This window comes from Amblyomma americanum, chromosome 2 (genome assembly GCF_052857255.1).
Source record: "Amblyomma americanum isolate KBUSLIRL-KWMA chromosome 2, ASM5285725v1, whole genome shotgun sequence".
NCBI lineage: Eukaryota > Metazoa > Arthropoda > Arachnida > Ixodida > Ixodidae > Amblyomma > Amblyomma americanum.
In genome coordinates, this window is record NC_135498.1 from 43,578,603 (window position 1) to 43,599,383 (window position 20,781).

A 20,781-nucleotide genomic window follows, 5' to 3' on the forward strand; every position below is an offset into this window, starting at 1 on the left:
ACGTCGCCGCGTTGACTACAGCATGCCCCAGGGCCCCTGCTAGTTTAGCGTGATGGTCAGCCGATCGCAACTCGCGGAGCTGCGGTCTCCCTCGGGGATTCAGGCGCTGGAAGCCCGGGCGTTCAGCCGAGCGCACGAGCCATCCGCCCACCCGATGGCCACCAGGCCCATGGAACTCGTCGTGGTGGTGTTACGGTAGGTCCGCACCGTGTCCGCAGCCGTGGTGACGCGTCTGAAGTCTACCGTGTCACCGGTGCGCCCCAGCTTCGCTCTGTGTGTTGTGCCCATACCTAAGGGTGAACTGGAACTACCTCGGAAGCCCCAGTATAGCTCTTTTTTCGCCAGACGCGTTCGTTGTCAGTGCTGTGAGCGCTCGTGCTGGTAATAAAGACCGCGACATATTCAGAACGTCACGTGAGCTTGCGAGGCCCACTTCTTTCTTTTATCCGATTACAGCGCTGAATTTTTTTGATAATAAAGCAGAGACAGGTGCCGTGTCGGTATAATTACTAGAAATGTTTACACAGCGATGTGTGTTAAAACTTTTATCTTCAGGTACCAAATCAGCTCACTCTCTATGGTGGGGCTTTTGACCCAGGTTGCTCTTTCTGAGCAACCCCTAGGGATAGAGGCTTCGGAAAAGCAAACATCGGCGATATCTGAGATGGGGGGTTTTTGTGCTAGCGAACGAACATGTGATAAATGCAAATTCCGACACCTTCACAGCATAGCAGATACCTGCTACTGCAGTTAGCAGCTTGAATATATATGGCGGTTGATCGACAGACACTTGCAAAGAAATTGAAGGCAAGCAAATGCAGGCGTTTCAACAAAAGCTGCGACAAGTGTGAAATCTAATGCTTAAGTATTCCACACTTAAATGTCCCCATGGGTGTTGTAGTCACTAGTGTAGTGGTTTGGGGCAGTAAATGAGCGTCGACTAATTCGCTAATTGTGTTTTGGACCCCTAGTTGGAGAAGTCGCTTCGTCGATGCTGACGTTGGCAGGTCAAGAGCCAGCTATTAATCTTTCTTGATAATAATGTGTAGACTTTTACATCGTGGACCTCATTGGTGGCACTGCAAGCTGATCATAAAGGCGTGTACTAGAAGGAGAGTTTCTTTTTCTAGCCTTCCGGTTCTCTTGTGGATGCTGGGCCCGAACGTTCGGCCCACTTGGTCTCCCAATGTTTAATTTCGATAGTTTTGCTACATTGTTTCCTCGCCTGTAGATGTGACGCCGGAGGATTCCAATCTTTCCAACCTCTTGGAGACCTGCTCCGCGAATGAGCGCCGCTTCATCGATTTAGCTGCGAAACACAATGAGTTCTTACTTCCCGGGTGAACACTTTAGTCTGAATTCTTAGGAATAATTTTGTCTGCGACAGCCGCTTCTTAGAGTGAGGATTCGATATGCCTGATGTTTCCGCGTGTTGTACTTACTAATATTTCATCGGAGTAGAGAGCGTGTACATTCAATCGGTTTGGATTAGCTTTTCAGGCAGTTTACACATCGTCAGGTTGAAGAGGGACAGGGCAAAAGCGGCTCGCTGCGGAGTGCTCGTGTCTGCCATGCGGACTGAGTCCGATCTAACGTCCCCCAGCTCTCCTGTTTTGAAGTGAGCTGTGGATGTAGTACTACGTCCTTCGTCCACGGTTGGTTTCTTTTAACTTTCCTTGAATTTTGTCGTGTTTTACGATGCGAAACGTCTCTTTAATGTCGAGGGATTAGACGGCTTTCATCTTTTCTCTTTGGATGGTCAATTATAACCCCCCCCCCCCCCCAATTTTAGCTGGAATTGTTCGTCTTGGCTGGAGTGGCTTGACCGTAATCCGAACAAGGAGTGAGGAAACATATCCTAGTCGTCTATATGGTTGGTGAGGCGGTCGTGCACAATCCTTTTCATTACTTTGCCCGCGCAGTACGTGAGCGAGATGGGCCGTAGGTTGTTGATGATTACTTTATTGCCAGGTTTGGGAATAAAACTGACAACCGCAGTCTCCCAGGCTTCGGATAATTCGCAGCTCTACCCACACTTGTTCAAGTATTCGGTTAGTTATTCTCGGGCTCTGATTTCCATGTTTGTTAACATCTTGGTAATGTTTCATGGCCCGAGGCTGTGCTTTGTCGCAAAGCTATGAATGGAGCCCGTACGTCTTCGGCAGTGAAGTTTTAATTAAGGTGAGTGTTTTCTGCTCCTGTCTATCCGAGGAGTGAGGTATTGGGACAGCCCATTCAGAGATATCACTTCTTGAGGCCGTCTATAATGTCTTCGTCCAAGGCTTGAAAACTATGCAATGCCCTTTTCAGGCTACGCTTCAGATCTCCTATGCTTCTGTAGGTTCCGGCAAGGATCGCAGCAAGCTCCAAGCGCGATGTATGACGAGCTTGCCCTGTAGTAAGAGACACATCTTCAGCCAGTTGGTTCGTGCCATGTGTCAGGAGTAGTTATCGGCTTCTTTGCTGACTTCTGCGATGAATTTCTGCCTACGCCATCGTACTATCAATTTAAGTGCTGCTGCACAAAGGTGACGGTGGTGGGGATCAATGGCAGGAATCTCATTCGAAGCTTGCAGGGCCGTAGTGACTTTCTCTTTAAGGCCAATGAGGTGTTTGGTCCGTATTTTAAATCTTCATTCTCCCCTTCGGAAGGATCCAAAATTTGTAAAGACTAGCTTTGTCTCACTGTCTACAGAATCAGTTGCTTTCTAGCGTGGTGGCCATGTTACAGTGGCCACTCTCTAGGCTTTCTTACGTGTTAACCCATTCACAGTGACAACCATTGTCGACTAGTCGTAGAACTGGAGTGGTGTCTTTGGAGACACTTTTGATTGTGCGTGTTGGTCGCTACGGGACATTGAGAAGGGTGAGCTCCACGTTAGACATAACATCGGTAAACTTCCAGCCTTTCTTATCTTTAGTGTACTCCCCGGCGTAACTACGGGCATTGAAGTCGCCCACTAAGACTAACCGTGCCTTTTCTGTATATCTGCTGACTTTCATTAACATATCCTCGAGCGTGTCATTCCACATTTGGGGTCTCCTGTACACGTTCGCGTGTTAGCGTACTGGCTACCAAGATGAAGAAGGTGCATGCCGATAGAAGTATGTTTGATTTCCGTGCGGAGCTCTAAGTGGATGGCAGTTGCCGTGCATTCCTTGATTACGAGACTACATGTCTCTGTCCCTGCTGGCACGCAAGCCCAAAAGCATATTTCATTCGAGATAAGCATAAAAACAGGTACAGGTATTCGAAGATAAGATAGAACGCCTCCAGGTATTTCGGGGGTAGATACATCACCAGGTCCAAATAAAAATCGAGCAGGTAATGCAACAACTACAAAGTCTGCTCCATCAGCACATCGCTCATGTTATTCAACATCAAATCGTAGCAGCCTAGGAACAGTTACCAGCTAGGCTCCAAGCCATCGGAATTAAGGTAGATAGTAAAGACAAGACATCATTGACCTCTCCGGAAGATGCCAAATGAGCAAAAGGTACGCGTGGAATACAGTTAGATAATCAGTTCGACAGCGACTCAAAGGTATTACATGCACGTTCTTCTCATTGATTCATGACTAATTGATATAATCTCAGAGCACAGCAGTGGAAATGCAGGGGCTTTAACCATAAAAAGGAGTTCCTGCAACAATATATTTTTAAAGGGACAGATTTTGCCAGTAAATATAGATTACCGAATTAACGCTACAGCAACGCGAATTTTAATACAAACGAAGCTTTTTTTAGGCTTCCATTTGTTTTAGGGAACAAATTCCGGTGATGGCATGAACATTTCCTGTGCAGGGTTCCTGAGGGTAAGCTACACGGCCATCCTTTTCTAAACGATTACCACATCTTTTTGTTAGTAGTTTTGAGGAAAGGAAATTGCGCAGTAACAGTCTCAAATCTCGGTGGACACCCGAACCGGGCCGCAATAGAAGGGATATAGGAGGGAATGAGAGAAAAAAGGAAGAAAGTGGTGCCGTAGTGGAAGTCTACGGAACAATTTCGACCAGCAGGGGATCTTTAATAATGTGCACTGACATCGCAAAGCACACGGGCGGCGGCAGGGTTGGAACTCAGGTACTGCGGCTCAGTAGACAAGCGCCTTAACCACTGAGCCACCACGGCGGGTATTACCACGTGGTCTTTTTCGCTATTTGGGCCCAGAGCTCTAAATAAAAGCCGTAAAAAGAATGGTTCAGATTTGAATTCATCAGCATAACCTACAAATGCATTTTTTGGTGCCGATTAAACATCAACCTGCAAAAAAAACGAACAATGTATTTTTCTTGGAAGATTGGTTGGACTTCTTCTTAACGTCCTTTTAATGGGGTTCTTTTTCAACGGCACTATAAAGACATTACATTTAAGTTAAAGGTGCATACAGAGGTGTAGGAAAGATGGAGGTTGTGGAAATGTGTGCCGTGAAATTTGGCAGGGAGAGAGATGCGGTCCTCTGCCTTTCGGTCAACCACAGCTTCACAGGTGATTGTTTGCGTTTATCAAGAACCTGCTCTGTCTGACTCTGCCGCGGTGGCTCAGTGGTTAAGGCGCTCGGCTACTGATCCGGAGTCCCGGGTGCGAACCTGGTCGCGGCGGCAGCGTTTTTATGGAGGCAAAACGCTAAGGCGCCCGTCGGCTGTGCGATGTCAGTGCACGTTAAAGATTCCCTGGTGGTAGAAATTATTCCCGAGCCCTACACTACGGCACCTCTTTCTTCCTTTCTCCTTTCACTCCCTCCTTTATCCCTTTCCTTTCAGCGTGGTTCGGGTGTCCAACGATATACGAGACAGATATTGCGCCATTTTCTTTCCCCCAAAACTAATTATTATTACTGTCTGATCGTGCTAACGTACACAACAAGTAACGCTGCGTATTTGCTTTGTGCTTCAGCAACGTGTAGTCGGCAGTCGGATATTAGAGGCCAGAAACAGACCGCACGCGCACCCAGCTGGGCACAGGCTGCATGAAATTGGGCGGAAAGGCTGAAAATTTCGCTACGCGCGGAGAAATTGTAATGCTTTATACCTCATATACTTTTGTCCGAGAATACATTTTTCAGGCCTTGTAGAAAAGTGCTGTTGGAAATATATAAATGAATTGAGACTATTACTAATCAATCAAAATCGGTCACTTCATGAAGCAGTCAAAGCCGCTGCCAATTTTGTACCCGCTGAAGCACAGAGAGTGTACAGAGCGCACAAGGAAATAAGAGGCGTGTTGTGATAGCGAAAATCTCTTCGCAGTGTTTAATAAATGTTGATTTCAATTATTTAAAAAATACGTTTACAAACGATCGGGCGATCCCGGAGTTGTGCTCGAAGCAGAACCGAACAGAAGTGACCAGGTGCCTCCACGTCCAGTTGGCCCGACACGAAATTACTTGCACATGTCCGGGACCCTGCGATGAAAAAGGAATAACTATAGCACGCTTGCTTATTTTTCCACTCAAGACAACAAGTGTATGGGTATGAAGAGACCGGGCTGTCGAGTAGCACGAAGTGGTGGATGCACAGTTTTAACACTGGCTTATTTTGTGCATGTCATCTAGTTGTACAGACCGTCTGTTAATTGCAGAATCGCTTGCAGCATTCCTATTCGGCAGACACGCTTTATGTGCTCGAGGATATTTGAGAATAAAGCGCAGGCCCTATTGACGAAGCTTCTTCGAAGAAAGCGGGTGATGCCCCTCCGGCGGCCTGTTGTTATGACGCTTGCGTAAATCAAAGCTCTCAGAAATGACGACAGTTGCACAGGAAGGATTACAGGCTGTGTAGAAAACAATTATTGGAAATACGCATAGAGCGGTTCTGCCCGAAGGCCACAGGTGAGCGCACAGAAACATGGCCTGTCCCCAGTTTGCCTTTCGAGAGTAAAGGAAAAAATTTCTGAAAATACGGACACTTGCTCACCGTGCAGTGGAAGGTACAAGGTCGGTCAAAGGTTCCCAAGATACAGGGTCTGTTTTTGAGGCGTATAGCCGGGCTGTTACGTCACCCCAGAAGCTGAAAATATCTGTAGAGTGTGGCAGTAGTAGCGTTCTAACGACTGCTTTATAGGGTTGTAAAGTGCCAATATATATTGTTGAAAAGCAAGCCCTGTGGCCTGGGAACTTTTGACCGACCCTGTACATGCAAGCGTCAAGGGGACGTCATTCACAAGCGTACACTGTTCTGTGTGTCAGGCCCGAAAATCTACAATCTCCCTCATCGGACTCGATGCTTCTACTTCATTTAAAATAAGTTACGCTAGAGTCTCAGCAATCCCTCTCGACGTATCCTTTACGCTTGAGTTAACCTGCACCCGTTCGCCTGAAGCACTCCTGCTGTTCGTGTGCAGTTTGCGGCGACACCTGCGCCTCATCGAATCTAGCTTCCGCCAGGTGGCTGCGCATGGAGTGAAACAAAAAAAAAGAAAAGGCGTAGTAGCGGACGTCTCCGAGATTATTTCAATCGGCTGAGATTATTAACGTGAGATGACAATACAGTACACGTGCGCCTTTTGATTGTGGCTACCAGGGAAACGAGGCCGCCGAAGCACGCATTGCTCCCGCGTCCTCAGACTCAACAACCGAGCGCCACAGCCACTAAGCCACCACGGCGGGTGGCCTATTGCACATACATCCGAGGCCTGTTATAGCATACACAAAACGATGTGAAGGTATTCAGATTTGAGTTGGCATCAAATGAGAGCCGAACGAAGCTGATCGCGAACTATTAATGCTCAAATTACTGCAGAGGCCTTCAAACATGCAAGGGCCTTAAAATATGCACTAACGCAGACGAGGAACTCTTAAAACAAGGCGGACGCGGCACGTTATGGGCGTTACCTAGATATTTTACCTAGCTATTTTACCGCGATAACTGTGGTAGCGTAGTCAAGGAGCCAAGCATTGGGCCTTCAAGGGTGGAATCAATGTTACACCTTGCAGCCTGAGGCATATATTACACTGCGGAAAGGAGGAAACCTTGGCGCGAGGGCAATGGAGAGATAGGGAAAAAGTGAAAGGCTTTTGGTCGCCTTAGAAACGGCTGTCGGAGCGCGCGCCGAAAAGAAAGGGGGAAACCTGCTTGCTACTTTAATGAGGACAGAGAAAGATCAGCGCAACCTGCGTGTGGTGTCACGGGAAAAACCTGGAGGGTCGTTAATGGCGCGAATGCCAATCGGTTCTTTTGGATAAATGCGCTAAGCCGGTGAATTTAGCTGTGAAATTTTTTCAAAGCGCAGTTAGCAACATAATACAAACACGTGCTTCTTCGAACGCGGGAATGCGTCCCTTGAATTCAAAACTTCCTTCAGTGACGTCAGTACGACGCGTCAGTTTGAAGTAGATAAACCTATGGGTGCTGAAGAAAAGGGCCGCTGGTGGCAACGCAGCCATGAAGCTGTGTGTTCAGGTCTAGTTTGCCGGCCCAGAGACATCAGTGGACAATTCCTTATCACTGTTAGAAGCAAGATCGAAGCAAACGTGTTTTATTAGTGTATGCTGTGCGAAAGCAACAACCAGGAAACGAGGCACTACGTAACTCGACACTTTGAAATAATTTAGACTGCCTGGCGTTCTCAAAGAGACTCTAGCAAACTAAAGTTTGCCTGTGTCCACTGAATACCGTATTCTAAGAACAAGGACGCTACTTTGTCTTAAAACGGAGAATTTTATAAGGTATACTTGGAGAAAAAAGAAAATTATGCTTATTGGCATTTTAAAAATGCATACAAAAGAGACGAAAAAAGTCACATATGTTCTGAAGCCACACATGTTCTTTCGCGGCACGTAGTGGCACTCGTATAAAAGAAACTTTTCGCCTACATTTTGAACGCCTCACTTAAGATAGTTCTTTTAGGCTTGTCGCAAAGCGTTCAATATCAGCTTCAGCCATTTCGGCACATGATATCTCTGTAGGCGCAATCCAAACCGCGCATCTTACAAACCGCAGACGCCAGGGCTGAATCTTAGATCTTAGCAAGAAAGGCTACCCTCCGCGGTAACTCATTGGTTATGGCGCTCGACTACTGATCCGGAGTTCCCGAGTTCGAACCCGACCACGGCGGCTAAGGCGGTGTGCTGTGCGATGTCAGTGCACGTTAAATATCCCCAGGTGGTCGAAATTATTCCGAAGCCCTCCACTACGGCACCTCTTTCTTCCTTTCTTATTTCACTCCCTCCTTTATCCCTTCCCTTACGGCGCAGTTCAGGTGTCCAACTATATATGAGCAAGACCGGCCCTGATGAGACTGATATTGCAGCATTTCTTTAACCAAAAACCAATTATTATATGAAAAAAGGCTATTGCAGTAAAGTATTGAAAGTATTGATCAACAGAAGAACCCTTGCTACAGTCAAGCACACTTTTCTTTATGATATAGGCTTCCATCAGTTCACGTGGGATAGTGATGCGGGTTTTGCCCAGAATTTTTACCTCACCCAGCGGTGGCCTGCTGTCCTCGTAAGTCAGGCAATTATTAGGAATTTTAACCCTTCCCCATCGATAACGTTAGGCCATGTTCCCGTACACAATCTTTAACGCAGCGTCCAGTCTGGACTACGTACCTCTTACCACAAGTTAGTGGTATTTCGTATATGACACCGAGGGCGCATTCCACAAAGCGCCACGCGTGTTTCTTGCTACAACCACATTTCTTTGCTTTTTGTATAATGATGCGAGGGCATAGCTTTGCCACTGTTAACAGTCCAGTAAGCACCATTGGCACTTTATACTTGCCCGCCACTTTCTTCAGGTTGTGCGACATCTTAAGCACATAGGGCCTCACTGTCTGTCTTCCTTTGCTTACCGATTCTGTCGCGCTTTTCATTTCAGTTGTTTGTAAGACGCGCGGTTTTGACTGCTCATGCCAGGTTTTTTGCTTTCCTCTCAAATAGTGCCGCGTTCTACGAATACAGTCGTCAGTTTGTGCTCGTCCTGTATCCTGTCCCGTGTGGGCTTTTTTCGCGCACGTTGGCCATGTCAGGAGTAATTCACCAACTATCCGGACAAAATGTTCCACTTAAGTATATCCCAGTAGGTGAATAGTCGAGAGCCTTTCATACATATTATACTGGACGAACTAACTGAGTACTGCAACAAGGCCCTTTCCCTTACCGGCTTGCCTTGCGCCGGCTCACGGAGCTACAGCGCCCGTTCCAAAGCTGCCATTCCAGCGTTCTTCGACGCTGCCTTGGAACGCTTCCTGAGCAGCTGCCTGCCCGCCCTCCGGAAGCGGTATGGTCTCGCGGAGCTGCAGGACCTGGGAGGCCGGGCGTTGCGCCTTGTTTAAAAAGCGCCTTCCGCCTTCGAACGCCTCCGGGTCCGAGTCCACTGAGCCCATTGTGGGACTGCTGTAGGAACTGCTGACGCCGCCGACGCTGGAGTAGGCCGGCTAAAACGGTGATGTAAAAAAAAACAACACTCGATCGGAAAAAATAACACTCGATAAGCTTTAAGCAGAAGTGCAGACGAGCACCTATAGCTTTCATAAACGCTCATCGTTTGCCGGGACAAAGCGACGAATTTATTAACGTTTTAGCGCTTGCGCACTTAATGAAATATATTAAACATGTGCACACAGGAAAACGTATCGCAACTTACGAGACGCATGGCTGTGATAGGCCGAAATATGCTCCGAAATAGTTAATGCGTACGAAAGCTACGGTAAATTAATATTAAGGTTATGGAAACTCAACCAGATATTCTTCTCCTTTTCCTTAGATTGAATTACATAAGAACTATATCACCGCAGCAGTCAACTCTATCAACTCGCCACCTACATTCACGTGCTTCCGATCCAGGCGCAAGGTTCGCCAATCGACCACATACTGGGCAGTGTCGTGAGGGCTTATTGCCCTGATTACGTATTCCTTTAAATCTGACATTCACATGTAATAAACTGGATTAAACTCACGTTGACCAGTAGGGACAGTGCAGCGGTTTTCGGTTAGGACATGCTATCTGATAGTAACGCCGTGCACTTCATCGGAAATACATGCCAAGGCCTAATCTCTTCCGCAGTTCCTCTACGGTTCTCGCTCTTCCCGAGGCGAAGGGAATGCGAGCGGCCAATAGAAGGTAGGCGGGGCGGCGCCCACCCGGAGTAGACGGCAGTGTCAATCACATTCTTGAGAAGGCCCACGTTAGCTAGTCTAGAAACCCCGCAAAAGAGACTAGTAGTAGTTTACAGGATGGCCCATAGTGACTGTGAGCGTCGGCTCTAAAGCCTAAGGTCGCGAGATCGAATCCAGACAGCAGTGGCCTCAGTTCGACAAAGGCGAAATGCAGTTTGTTTGAGCCGTAAGCCATGCCCACGTGCTGTGCGATGCCAACTGAGAGAACGTCGAAAAACTCGAGGTCATCAAATTTAACACGGAGTCCTTTTACTGCAGCGTCCCTCACGGTCCATGTGCAGGTGTGGGCCATTAAACCGCACATACTACATCATACCACATCATAACACACCGTACCATACCATACCATACAATAAAATATGCCATAACGCACCATACGCTATTAAAACAGTCTCGGTTAAAATTTTTAGAATGTGAAGTAAAATAAGGGATGTATTTCAATCTTCAGGAAAACATATTGTCGATGCTGACTGAGCTCAACGAAAGGCTCGCGAAATTCAGAAATTTTGGCACATGAGTATAGATTTGGAATTACAGTTTTACACAGTACAATAAATATTGCGCAGGATATAAAATTTGACGCTGCACCCGGTCCATGGCCAAGGGAGTGATCAAGGGAGTGAAGGGATTTGTTTACGACCCATTTTGTTGCCTTTTCGCGTGAGAATGTCGGTTTGTGTAGAATCCTCTCTACGGTAGAATGAACAGAACGGGAACTGTCCACGAAATACTCAGCGGAAGCTAACATTTGCTGCTATTCCTAAATTGTAGTGGAGCAACAACTTTAGTATGACACGCTCGGTTAAGCTACATGGCAACAACAGATAGCAGCTCCTAAGTTCTCGCCAGTTACTTTACCTTCAAGTACTGCTTTCAAAAACATACATGGCGCCTGTAAAGGAGCCATGTATGGGCTAATGTGGCGGCCTGCAATCATTTCCTCATTCCGAGTAGCCCGCTACGTTTTGAAACACTTAGCATTACACTGAGCTCGTCGCGAAGATTGCTTGGGCAGGTAGTTTGCTAAAGCGGCCATGCACAGTCACCATCATAATCGACCATGCAATACGCTAGAGACTGACCATTGACGGACGTACGCTGCCTCTATGGTGCCGCAGAACGTATTTTTAGGCATTATGCTGTTTGTTATCCTCATTGGAAAATTGGAAGTAAAAATAAATGCATATCCTTGCAGGAAGCAACTAGTGGAGAAATGCATTCTGACCGATTTTTCATTACGCCCTCATATTCTACCACCTCAATCTTTTTTTCTCATTTTACGGAATCACCAGAATAACATGTATAACATATCCCCTTATCTGCGCTGTCATATGCGTTATGGGTTTCCAAAGACATTGCTGGTCCTTTCTATGTTATGTTCCGGAAAATTATGGCACTTGAAATTTTCTAAAAACAGTAACCTTATATACTCTCTTGGAAGCCGATGTAATCAACTCCAATTAACGCATACAACACTATGATTACGGCGATAGCTATGAAACCATGCAGTGTCAGCTGCATTGCGGTCGTATCAATGGACTCTCAGTATTTGAGGCCGTAAGGGAAGATATAACGGAGGCAGTTAAAGAAAAGTAAAAAAAAGAGGTACCATAGTGGAGGGCTTCGGAATAATTTAGAACACCTGGGGATATCTAACGTGCACTGACTTCGCACAGCACACGGGCGCCTTTTGCGTTTCTATCGCATCGAAACCCGGCCGCTGCGGTCCGGTTAGAACCCGGGTACTCAGGCTCAGTAGTCGAGCGTCCTAACCACTGAGCCACCACGGCGGGTAAAGTATGAAACGCAACGTGCTTCGAGCGAATACGTTAATATTTGCACTTCATGTCTGTGGCCGAGACATGCATTACTGCATGCCCCGGTAATACAATTGGCAGCTAGATTTATGGTTGAAACATTCGTCACTAGGGACCTCCGACCTCTTGTATTGCCTATTGAAAGTCACACCGAGGCCGACTGCTTGATTTTGTATTTATACTAATATGTTAGGCTCCGTTTCCCATTATGCAGGAATGCGTTAAAAAAATGAGTTATTTTTCAGGGAAGGAAATGGCGCGGCAGCTGCCTCAAATATCTTGGTAGACATCCGAACTACCCGTAAGGAAGCAGGAAAACCTGTGGAAAATTTTACATAGGTCAGACGGGTGACTGTGTGAATGAGAGGATGCGCCAGCACAAAACAAAAGTTGGCGCTGGTGAAGATGGCAATCTTGCTTGGCACTGTAGTAGATGTCCTGGCAAGTGTTTTCCACGTTTCTCTGAAGTCACCATTCTGGGCTATGGGAAAACACGGAAGGCCCGCGAAATCTTTGAGGCCTTTCAAATAGCAAAACATGGCGATGCTTGCGTCAGTTCACCATCGATAGCGCTGAAGATAAAAGAACTTGATTATTTTAATAAGTATGCTTGAGCGTCTGTCCTGCCTTGGCGCATGCGTTGAGATTACTGGGCGGTCTGTACTCAATAAAGAATTCAGTTGTTAGTCCCGCCGTTGTCCTGTGTTGTTCTCTCCTGGTGTGTTCCTCTTTTTTTGGCTGGTATTTTCTTCTTCAACATACCCGTAAGGAAGCGATAAACGACACAGTAAAGGTAGTAAGGAAGTTAGAAGTACCGTAGTAAGGTGCTCCGGAATAATTCCGACTACCTGGGGTACTTTACCTTGCACTGACATTGCACAGCACACGGGCGCCTTCTGCGTTTCTCCTCCATCGGAACGCTGCCGCCGCGGTAGGGCTCGAACCCGGGTACTCGCGATCAGTAGCCGAGCGCTCTAAATTCTGAGCCACCGCGGCGGGTTCGCGTTCGAAGACTCGTCTTTGATTTTCGCTAATAGACGAGTAGTTCAAGCAGAAACCCATGATTTTACCCACCAGAAGAGGACATGCAGGTACAGCGTGACCTTTGCCGCTTTGTACACGCTACCGCAATATCATATGAGGGGCATTTGATGGTGACAATAGTAGGAGCCACGCTTGCGTCCATACAAAGTGTATTTTTAGCATGGCCCACGGGAGGATACTCCTGATTAAGCTCCCATCATATATCTTCTTCTTACGTTTTTTATTCTCCAGTGCACATGAGATAGCACTATTTAGTTCATTTTCGAACTAAACAATGTTTAGTGTAAGGGCAGCGCCAAGGTTGCTCGTACTCCGTCTTAAACATCTACGGTGGGAAGAGGGCACAAAAGATGCAATCCTTGACTGAACAAAATTAAGGGTCGGCAAGAAAGACTGATTCCGCCAGCGAATGGTTTACAACATGACGTGTCTTCGTCTGTGCGCAAAGACATGTCCTGTTGTCGAAACAACGGCCATGGGAATGAGGCATCCCTCCATACTCTGCATCAGTTTGAGTCTGTAACAGCGGTTACTCAAACAAGACGGTACGTAAGGACTCATTCTCTTCATTATGAACCAACTATCCCGCCAGAACGTCCTTTTTCAGGTTACTCAAAGTTCCCGAAAAATGCCAGGCATCACTCGAAGCTTTACCTAGGAAGCATGTTATAGACTATGCATGATTCGTTTCATACCATGCTGGCCTGCGTCCGCTCCTGCTCCCCCTTCTGCGTAAGGGACGCCGCCACCGTGCGTCCTCTTGGGGGATTCAGGCGCTGGAAGCTCGGGCCCTGAGCCTGGTGCACGAACTTTGAGACACCCCTGATGGCCGCCAGGTTCCAGGAACTCGCCGTGATGCAGCGGAGGTAGCTCCTCACGATGTCTGCAGGCTTGAGGACGCGGCTGAACACAGCCGAATCGCTGTTGTGCACCAGCATCACTCTGTGCCTTGTTTCAGACTTGAAGTTCAACTGGGAACTGAATCCTAAACGCCAGGTGCTCTTGTCGTCACGAGATCCGTTCGTTGCCAGTGCCATGGGCGTTTCTGCTGCCAATCCGCTGCGCGAGACGTTCGAAAGGTCTCGCGCGCATCTGCGGCCGACCTTTCGCCGCCCCCCTTCCCCTACTGGAAAAAAAATGGTTTTTAAGGAAAAGAAATTGCTCAATATCTCTCTGATCTCGGCGCACACCTGAACCGCACCGTAAGGGGATAAAGGAGGAAGTGAGAGAAGAAAGAGGTGCCGCAGTGGAGGGCTGTGGAATAATTTCGACCACCTGGGAATCTTTAACTTGCACTTACATCGGAGAGCATACAGGCACCTTTTGCGTTTGAAGATGGAAATTGATAATAAGGTGGTGGTGGTAGTGGATTTATTAAAAATAATAGTAAAAAGGAAGGAAAAGATTTTTGCTAACCCCGGCATCTGCCATCGATACTGAAGCACCTGAGCTGGGGCAGCGGAAATAAAGGACAGCAGGCAGAATGGAGAAATGAAATGAAAGAGGTGAGGGGACAGGAATAGAGGACAGGGGGAGAAGTAATATGTACAAACTATTTACACAATAAGTAATGTGTCCAGGTTGTGCGTGTGATTTGTTCATTTTAGAGGAATTAAATCACACACGCGCACAAATTGATAATAAGATTAATTGGTTTTTGGGGAAGTAACTGGCGCAGTATCTGTCTCAAATATCGTTGAACACCTGAACCGCGCCGTAAAGGAAGGGTTCAGGGGATAATGGGGAAGGTATAAAAGAATAAAGTTAAGGGATAAAGGGATAAATCAGTAAATCAGTAAATGAAAATTGAAAATTGGTTTTTGAAAAATGAAATGACCCGCCGCGGTGGCTCAGTGGTTAGAGCGCTCGACTACTGATCCGGAGTTCCCGGGTTCGAACCCGACCGCGGCGGCTGCGTTTTTATGGAGGAAAAACGCTAAGGCGCCCGTGTGCTCTGCGATGTCAGTGCACGCTAAACACCCCTGAGTGGTAGAAATTATTCCGGAGACCTCCACTACCTCTTTCCGCAATTAATCTTTCACTCCCTCCTTTATACCTCCCCTTATTGCGCGGTTCGGGAGTCCACCGAGATATTTAAGAAGTTACTGCGTCATTTCCGTTCCTCAAAAAACCAACTTTAAATTTTCAATTCAACCAACGCGGTGGCTCAGGGGTTAGGGCGCTCGGCTATTGATCCGGAGTACCCGTGTTCGAACCCGACCACGGCGCCAGCGTTTCGATGGGGGCGAAATGCAAAGGCGCCCGTGTGATATGCGATATCAGTGGACGTTAAAGATCCCCAGGTGTTGGAAATTACTCCATAGCCCTCCAATACGGCACCTCTTTATTCCTTTCTTCTCTCAGTCCCACCTTTATCCCTTCCCCTAAGACGATGTGCGGGTGTCAGCCGAGATGTGAAACAGATACTGCGCATTTCCTTTCCCCAAAAGCCAATTTTCAATCTCAGTGGTTAGGTGCTCGTCTACCACACCACGGCGGCCATGTTTCGGTGGACGTGAAACGCAAAGGCGCCCGTTTCCTGTGCGATGTCAGTGCACGTTAAAGATCCCCAGGTAGCCGAAAATAATCCAGAACGTCCACCACGGCACCTCTTTCTTCCTTTCTTCTTTCATTCCCTCCTTTATCCCTTCCCTTACGGTGGGGTTCAGGTGTCCAACGATATATAAGACAGATACGGCGCCATTTCCTTTCCCCCTAACAAATTATTATTATTAGTTAAGCTGGTTTTTGGTTCTGGAGGTAAGTAAATGGCGTAGTAATTGTCTCACATGGCGGTGGTCACCCGGACCGCGCCGTAAATGAAGAAAAAAAGAGGGAGCGAAAGATGAATGGAAGAAAGTGGTGCCGTAGTGGAGGACTCCGGAATAATTTCGATCACCTGTGGATCTTTAACGTGCGCTTACATCACACAGAACACGGGCGCCTATGTGTTTCGCCTCCATCCAAACGCGGCGGGTAGGAAGCGAATTACTTTAAACAGTCTCCGTTCAATGGTTCTTTTGCGCACGAAATTCTGAAATACGTGCCGATAATTTAGGTCCTCTTGTTAGGCTCACCCCCGCTGATATTGCTTTTGAAGAACGGAATGGCATGCGGATTTTGAAGGCGCGCTGAAAGCAACTTCATGCCAATATCTTTTTGCGGGATGAATCGATGCTTTATATCACTACTTGGGGAGCAAAAGGCGTATTTATTGCCGACAAAATCAGACGTCAATTTTTTCCGGCTGCTAAATTTATATTCGTGACGTCGAGACCAAAGCGACTCTATGACTATCTTTCAAAGTGAATAGTGGTGCAGCCTAGCCTCATTGATTCAAGTGCAAAAACTTCCTTAAGATCATCATAGTTTTGCTTCTTAATATGACCGTTGGTTGCGACGCATATATTAAATGTTTTTATTTTATTTTCAAACAATTTTTAAATTTAGAAACCTATTTCGAATTAACATAACCTCTTCCACGAATGGAGCATTCGATCCATTATAATGAAAATTGGTTTGGGGAGAAAGGAAATGGCAGAGTAACTGTCTCACATATCGTAAACACCTGAACCACGCTGTGAGGGAAGGAATAAAGGAGGGAGTGAAAGAGAAGGAAGAAATAGGGGCCGTAGTGGCAGGCTCCAGAATAATTGCGACCACCTGGGAATTCTCGCAGTGCTTGAGGGAGCCGGTGTGAGCGGGCGCCTTTCGCGATACGTTCACGGCTTCCTGAGCGGCGTACCATGCGCGTAGAAGTAGGGGGTAAGCTCTCCAAGCCTCGCCCGGTGGACATGGGCATGCCGCAGGACTCTGTCGTATCCCCATTTGTGTTTAATGTGGCCATGTCGGCGGTGCCGGCCTCCCTGCCCACGAGCGGCCAACACCATGTGTACATGTCCATATATGCAGACGACATAGTTATGTGGTGGCGGGGACCACCGGGCGAGGCGTTCCACGTGCGGGGGTGCCTTCAAGAAGCCCTCATTGCAATCAATGCCAGCTTGCGCGGCCTTGGTTTGTCGATGAGTGCGGACAAATCGGTGGCCATGGCCTGACTTTCGCGCTCGCGCGCACACCTCGCGCCACTGTCACTGGACGGGACTCCGATTCTTTGGCGTAAATCGGTGCGGTACCTTGGCCTGGACATCGACTGCCGCCTTTCCTTCCGCCCCGCGGCGACCAAGGCCTGTCTGCAGATGATGAACATCACCGCCGCCGTGCACAAGCTCACGGGGAACCCCTCAGGGTGCTGTGCTGTCTGCTATCCTCTTTAATATGGCCCTTCTACAACCTCCCCACCAACTCGCCCAAAATACCCGACATACATTTCAGCCTCTATGCTGATGACATCACTATCTGGGCTAATCGAGGCAGTAATGCCGACATGGAACACAACCTACCGTCGGCCCTCAACATCATGGGGGGGGGGGGGGGGGGGGGCGCTGCGAGCGCCGACTCACCCGCGGAGGGTTGGCAGGCGCGTTTTGCCAAAGTTGAGGAAAGCTGCAACCTCAGTCAAACTCGCATCAAAGCTTTAGAAGCACACATCGAACGCTCACTCCACACAATCGGCTCACAAGTCACGCAACAATTTGACATGCTGAACAAAGCTATAGAAGCACAGGGCAAACTCCTCGCTGCCGTGGTACCCGCGGCCCCTGCGCCGACACCCGTTCAAACCCCACAACTATCCCCGCCTAATCATGGCGAGCAGCTCGGGTAACACCACCATCTGGCAGTGGAACTGTCGTGGGTTCGCGCGTAAGCGTCCGGTCCTCCAGCAGTTCCTCGCCGCGAGTGATCGCCCCGAACTAATAGCTCTCCAGGAATGCGACAAGAACACGAAACTTGCCGGTTACAGTACATACCTATCGGAACGAGTAAAACCTCGAATAGCTACTCTCGTCAAACGTAACCTCACTGTCCTCCAACACAATTTAGATCCAACTTTCCCCGAATACGTTTTCTTAGAAATATTACCCCGACCCTCGCGTAAACGTTGCACTACTCTGTTTATAATTAATGTCTACAGCCCTCCCCGAGCTCATAAGGATATTTTCGGTCCGCTTTTCCTCAAAGCCCAGCAGCTGGCGCAGGGGCAACCCCTCCTCATTCTCGGTGACTTTAATGCGCATCACCGCGCTTGGGGCTACCACTATGACTCCGCTAAAGGTCGACGCCTTTGGAATGACTGGCATATGAACCAGCTGACTCTTATCACGGACGTGTCCTACCCCACTAGACACGGTACAGGCCTACATCGTGATACAACGCCGGATCTGGCCTTTACGACCTCCGGAGTTAAAGCGACTTGGTGTCACACTCACGAAAACTTTGGGAGTGATCACTTCATACTCGAAATCGTAATACACGAACCCACCAGGCAATGTACGCGGCCAGCTCAGGTGATTGACTGGGACTCCTTCCGGAAGCACAGGAACCAGCAGGACATACCTCCCGCTATAACTGATATCAAGGCGTGGACAACCGAAATTGTCAAACAAGTGGCCGACGCCACTCAAACCGTCGAGTTAGAGGACAGTATCCCACACTGCGACCGCTACTACGCCCATCTGTGGGAGCGCAAGAAGTCGCTCGAAGCTCTACTTGCCACTCGGAAATGGGACCGCAATATCCGACGTAGACTGGCGCGCGCACATACGAATATCGAGAAATATGCAATAGAACTCACTCGACAGAGCTGGCACAACATATGTGACCAGATGAACAACACTCCAAACGCTCGTAAGACGTGGAACCTCCTTCGACATTTACTCGACCCAGAAGGAGGCAAGCTCCAAACACGCCAACAGCTCGAGCGAATCTTCCACCAGTATCCTGGCACGTCTGACGAGCTTAAACAAGAGCTTATAAATACTTACATCCGCCCTGAACCAACAACCAACCTCCCTTTCTATCAGGGCGCGGAAAATCTCTGTCTAGACGCTCCGATCACTTTAGCGGAGGTCCGAGCAGAACTCAATCGCCTCAAGACGACTTCGGCGGCCGGTCCTGACCGCATTTCAAATAAAATGCTTAGGAATCTAGACGACGCATCCATTCATGCTCTTACCGACTATTTTCAAGAATGTTGGGCCAGCGGTACCATCCCTCAAGAGTGGAAATGCGCCAATCTAGTCCTCATCCCCAAGCCAGGCAAACCACCAACCTTGGCCAACCTCCGTCCCATCTCTCTCACGTCCTGCGTTGGGAAGCTGATGGAACACGTTATCCAGACCAGACTCTCACGATACCTTGAAGACAACCATCTTCTACCAGACACTATGTTCGGCTTCCGCCCTCATTTAGCAGCCCCGGACATTATGCTTCTTCTCCATCATCAGGTAGTCATGAGACGTACACTAGACACAAAAGTCATCGTCGGCCTCGATGTTGCCAAGGCATTCGACAACGTCCTCCATGAAGCGATTCTTCAACAACTTCAAGCTCTCGGTGTCGGACATCGCATGTATGCGTACATCCGAAACTTTCTCACCGACCGCACAGTGCAACTTAAAGCCGGCACGGGAGATCCTTCCATCATCTCTCCGGGAAACCGTGGCACGCCGCAAGGCGCCGTACTTTCGCCGATGCTTTTTAACGTCGCACTGATAGGCCTGCCGAAGCTACTGGCCGACATCCCCCACCTGCATCACAGCATTTATGCTGACGACCTCACACTTTGGATCACGCGCGGCAGTGACGGCCAGATTGAAGAGACTTTACAGACCGCGATCGAACGGATCGGAGATTATCTAAGTACAGTTGGCCTCACGTGCTCGGCGACAAAGTCCGAGTATATCATCATTCCTTCCCCGGGACGACGCCCTTCAAAGATACTTCCGGACATCAACCTCCAGGTGCAAGGAAACCCGATTCCTCGAACAGACAACATCAGGATCCTGGGCTTGCATCTACAGTCCAACGGCAGCAACAACATCACGATCCAACGCATCGACCAGTCGGTTGTGCAGATCGGACGCCTCCTTAAGCGAATCTCCAACAAGCATCATGGCATGCGAGAGTCCAACCTCCTGCGCCTCGTTCAAGCTTTCGTCTGCTCCCGCATCACCTACTCTGGACCCTTCTTACGTCTCACTCGTGCCGAAAGCGAACGGCTAGACGCGTCACTTCGAAAAGCATACAAGACGGCCCTAGGTCTTCCCATGTCCACAGCTACCCATAAGCTCCTGGCTCTCGGAATCTCCAATACCGTGAGCGAACTGATCGAAGCAACCCTCACCGCCCAGTATGAGCGGCTCTCACTCACACACGCTGGCCGAGCGGTACTGCAGCAAGTTGGGATCTCCCCGCCGAGATCGGCCCCAAGTTACGCTGAACTTACATCGGAATATCGCCTAAATCTCCGCATTCCTCCCATTCCCAAACGGATGCACCCGGAACACCACGCCGAGAGACGGGCCGACCGGGCTCGTCAGTTCGAGAAACGCTTCAGCGGACGTCCGGACGTCACGTATACGGACGCCTCTTACCATCCATCGAGGCCAGCGATGGTGGCGGTAGCTCTCGCCCCTCACCGCAGCTGGTACACAGCCTGCAGCATTCGCAATGCAGAAACAGTCACCGCAGCTGAGGAGGTTGCCATTGCGCTCGCGCTAGCCGACCCTAATACCAAAGTCGTCATCAGTGACTCTCAACAGGCTATTCGCAATTACGATGCTGGCCGTATCTCTTGCCAGGCGTTACACATTCTACGTTCTACAGCACCCTCTTCCACATCTCGCTTACTTCTTTGGGCTCCAGCCCACGAGTCGCTCAGCGGAAACGCCCAGG

The 20,781-nt window shown here is 48.6% G+C and overlaps 1 protein-coding gene and 1 non-coding gene across 2 annotated transcripts; one reads left to right on the top strand and one right to left on the bottom strand.

The window, feature by feature from the left end:
* Positions 1-9,123: 9,123 nt before the first annotated feature.
* On the bottom strand, positions 9,124-14,021 carry LOC144119659 (uncharacterized). Its single transcript, XM_077652226.1, has 2 exons — positions 13,680-14,021; positions 9,124-9,381 (listed from the first exon to the last, which is right to left on the bottom strand). The coding sequence occupies exons 1-2, from the start codon at positions 14,019-14,021 to the stop codon at positions 9,124-9,126; spliced, it is 600 nt and encodes a 199-aa protein (XP_077508352.1).
* An 802-nt stretch (positions 14,022-14,823) lies between these two features.
* On the top strand, positions 14,824-14,895 carry TRNAS-ACU (transfer RNA serine (anticodon ACU)). The gene has a single exon. It is a non-coding gene; the product is annotated as a tRNA-Ser (tRNA).
* Positions 14,896-20,781: the final 5,886 nt, after the last annotated feature.

Coding starts and splice junctions, on each gene's coding strand:
- LOC144119659 (XM_077652226.1), bottom strand. CDS start 14,021: ATGGCACTGGCAACGAACGGATCTCGTGACGACAAGAGCACCTGGCGT. Junction 9,382..13,679: donor AGCGGACGCAGGCCAGCATG/GTATGAAACGAA, acceptor TCACCGTTTTAG/CCGGCCTACTCCAGCGTCGG.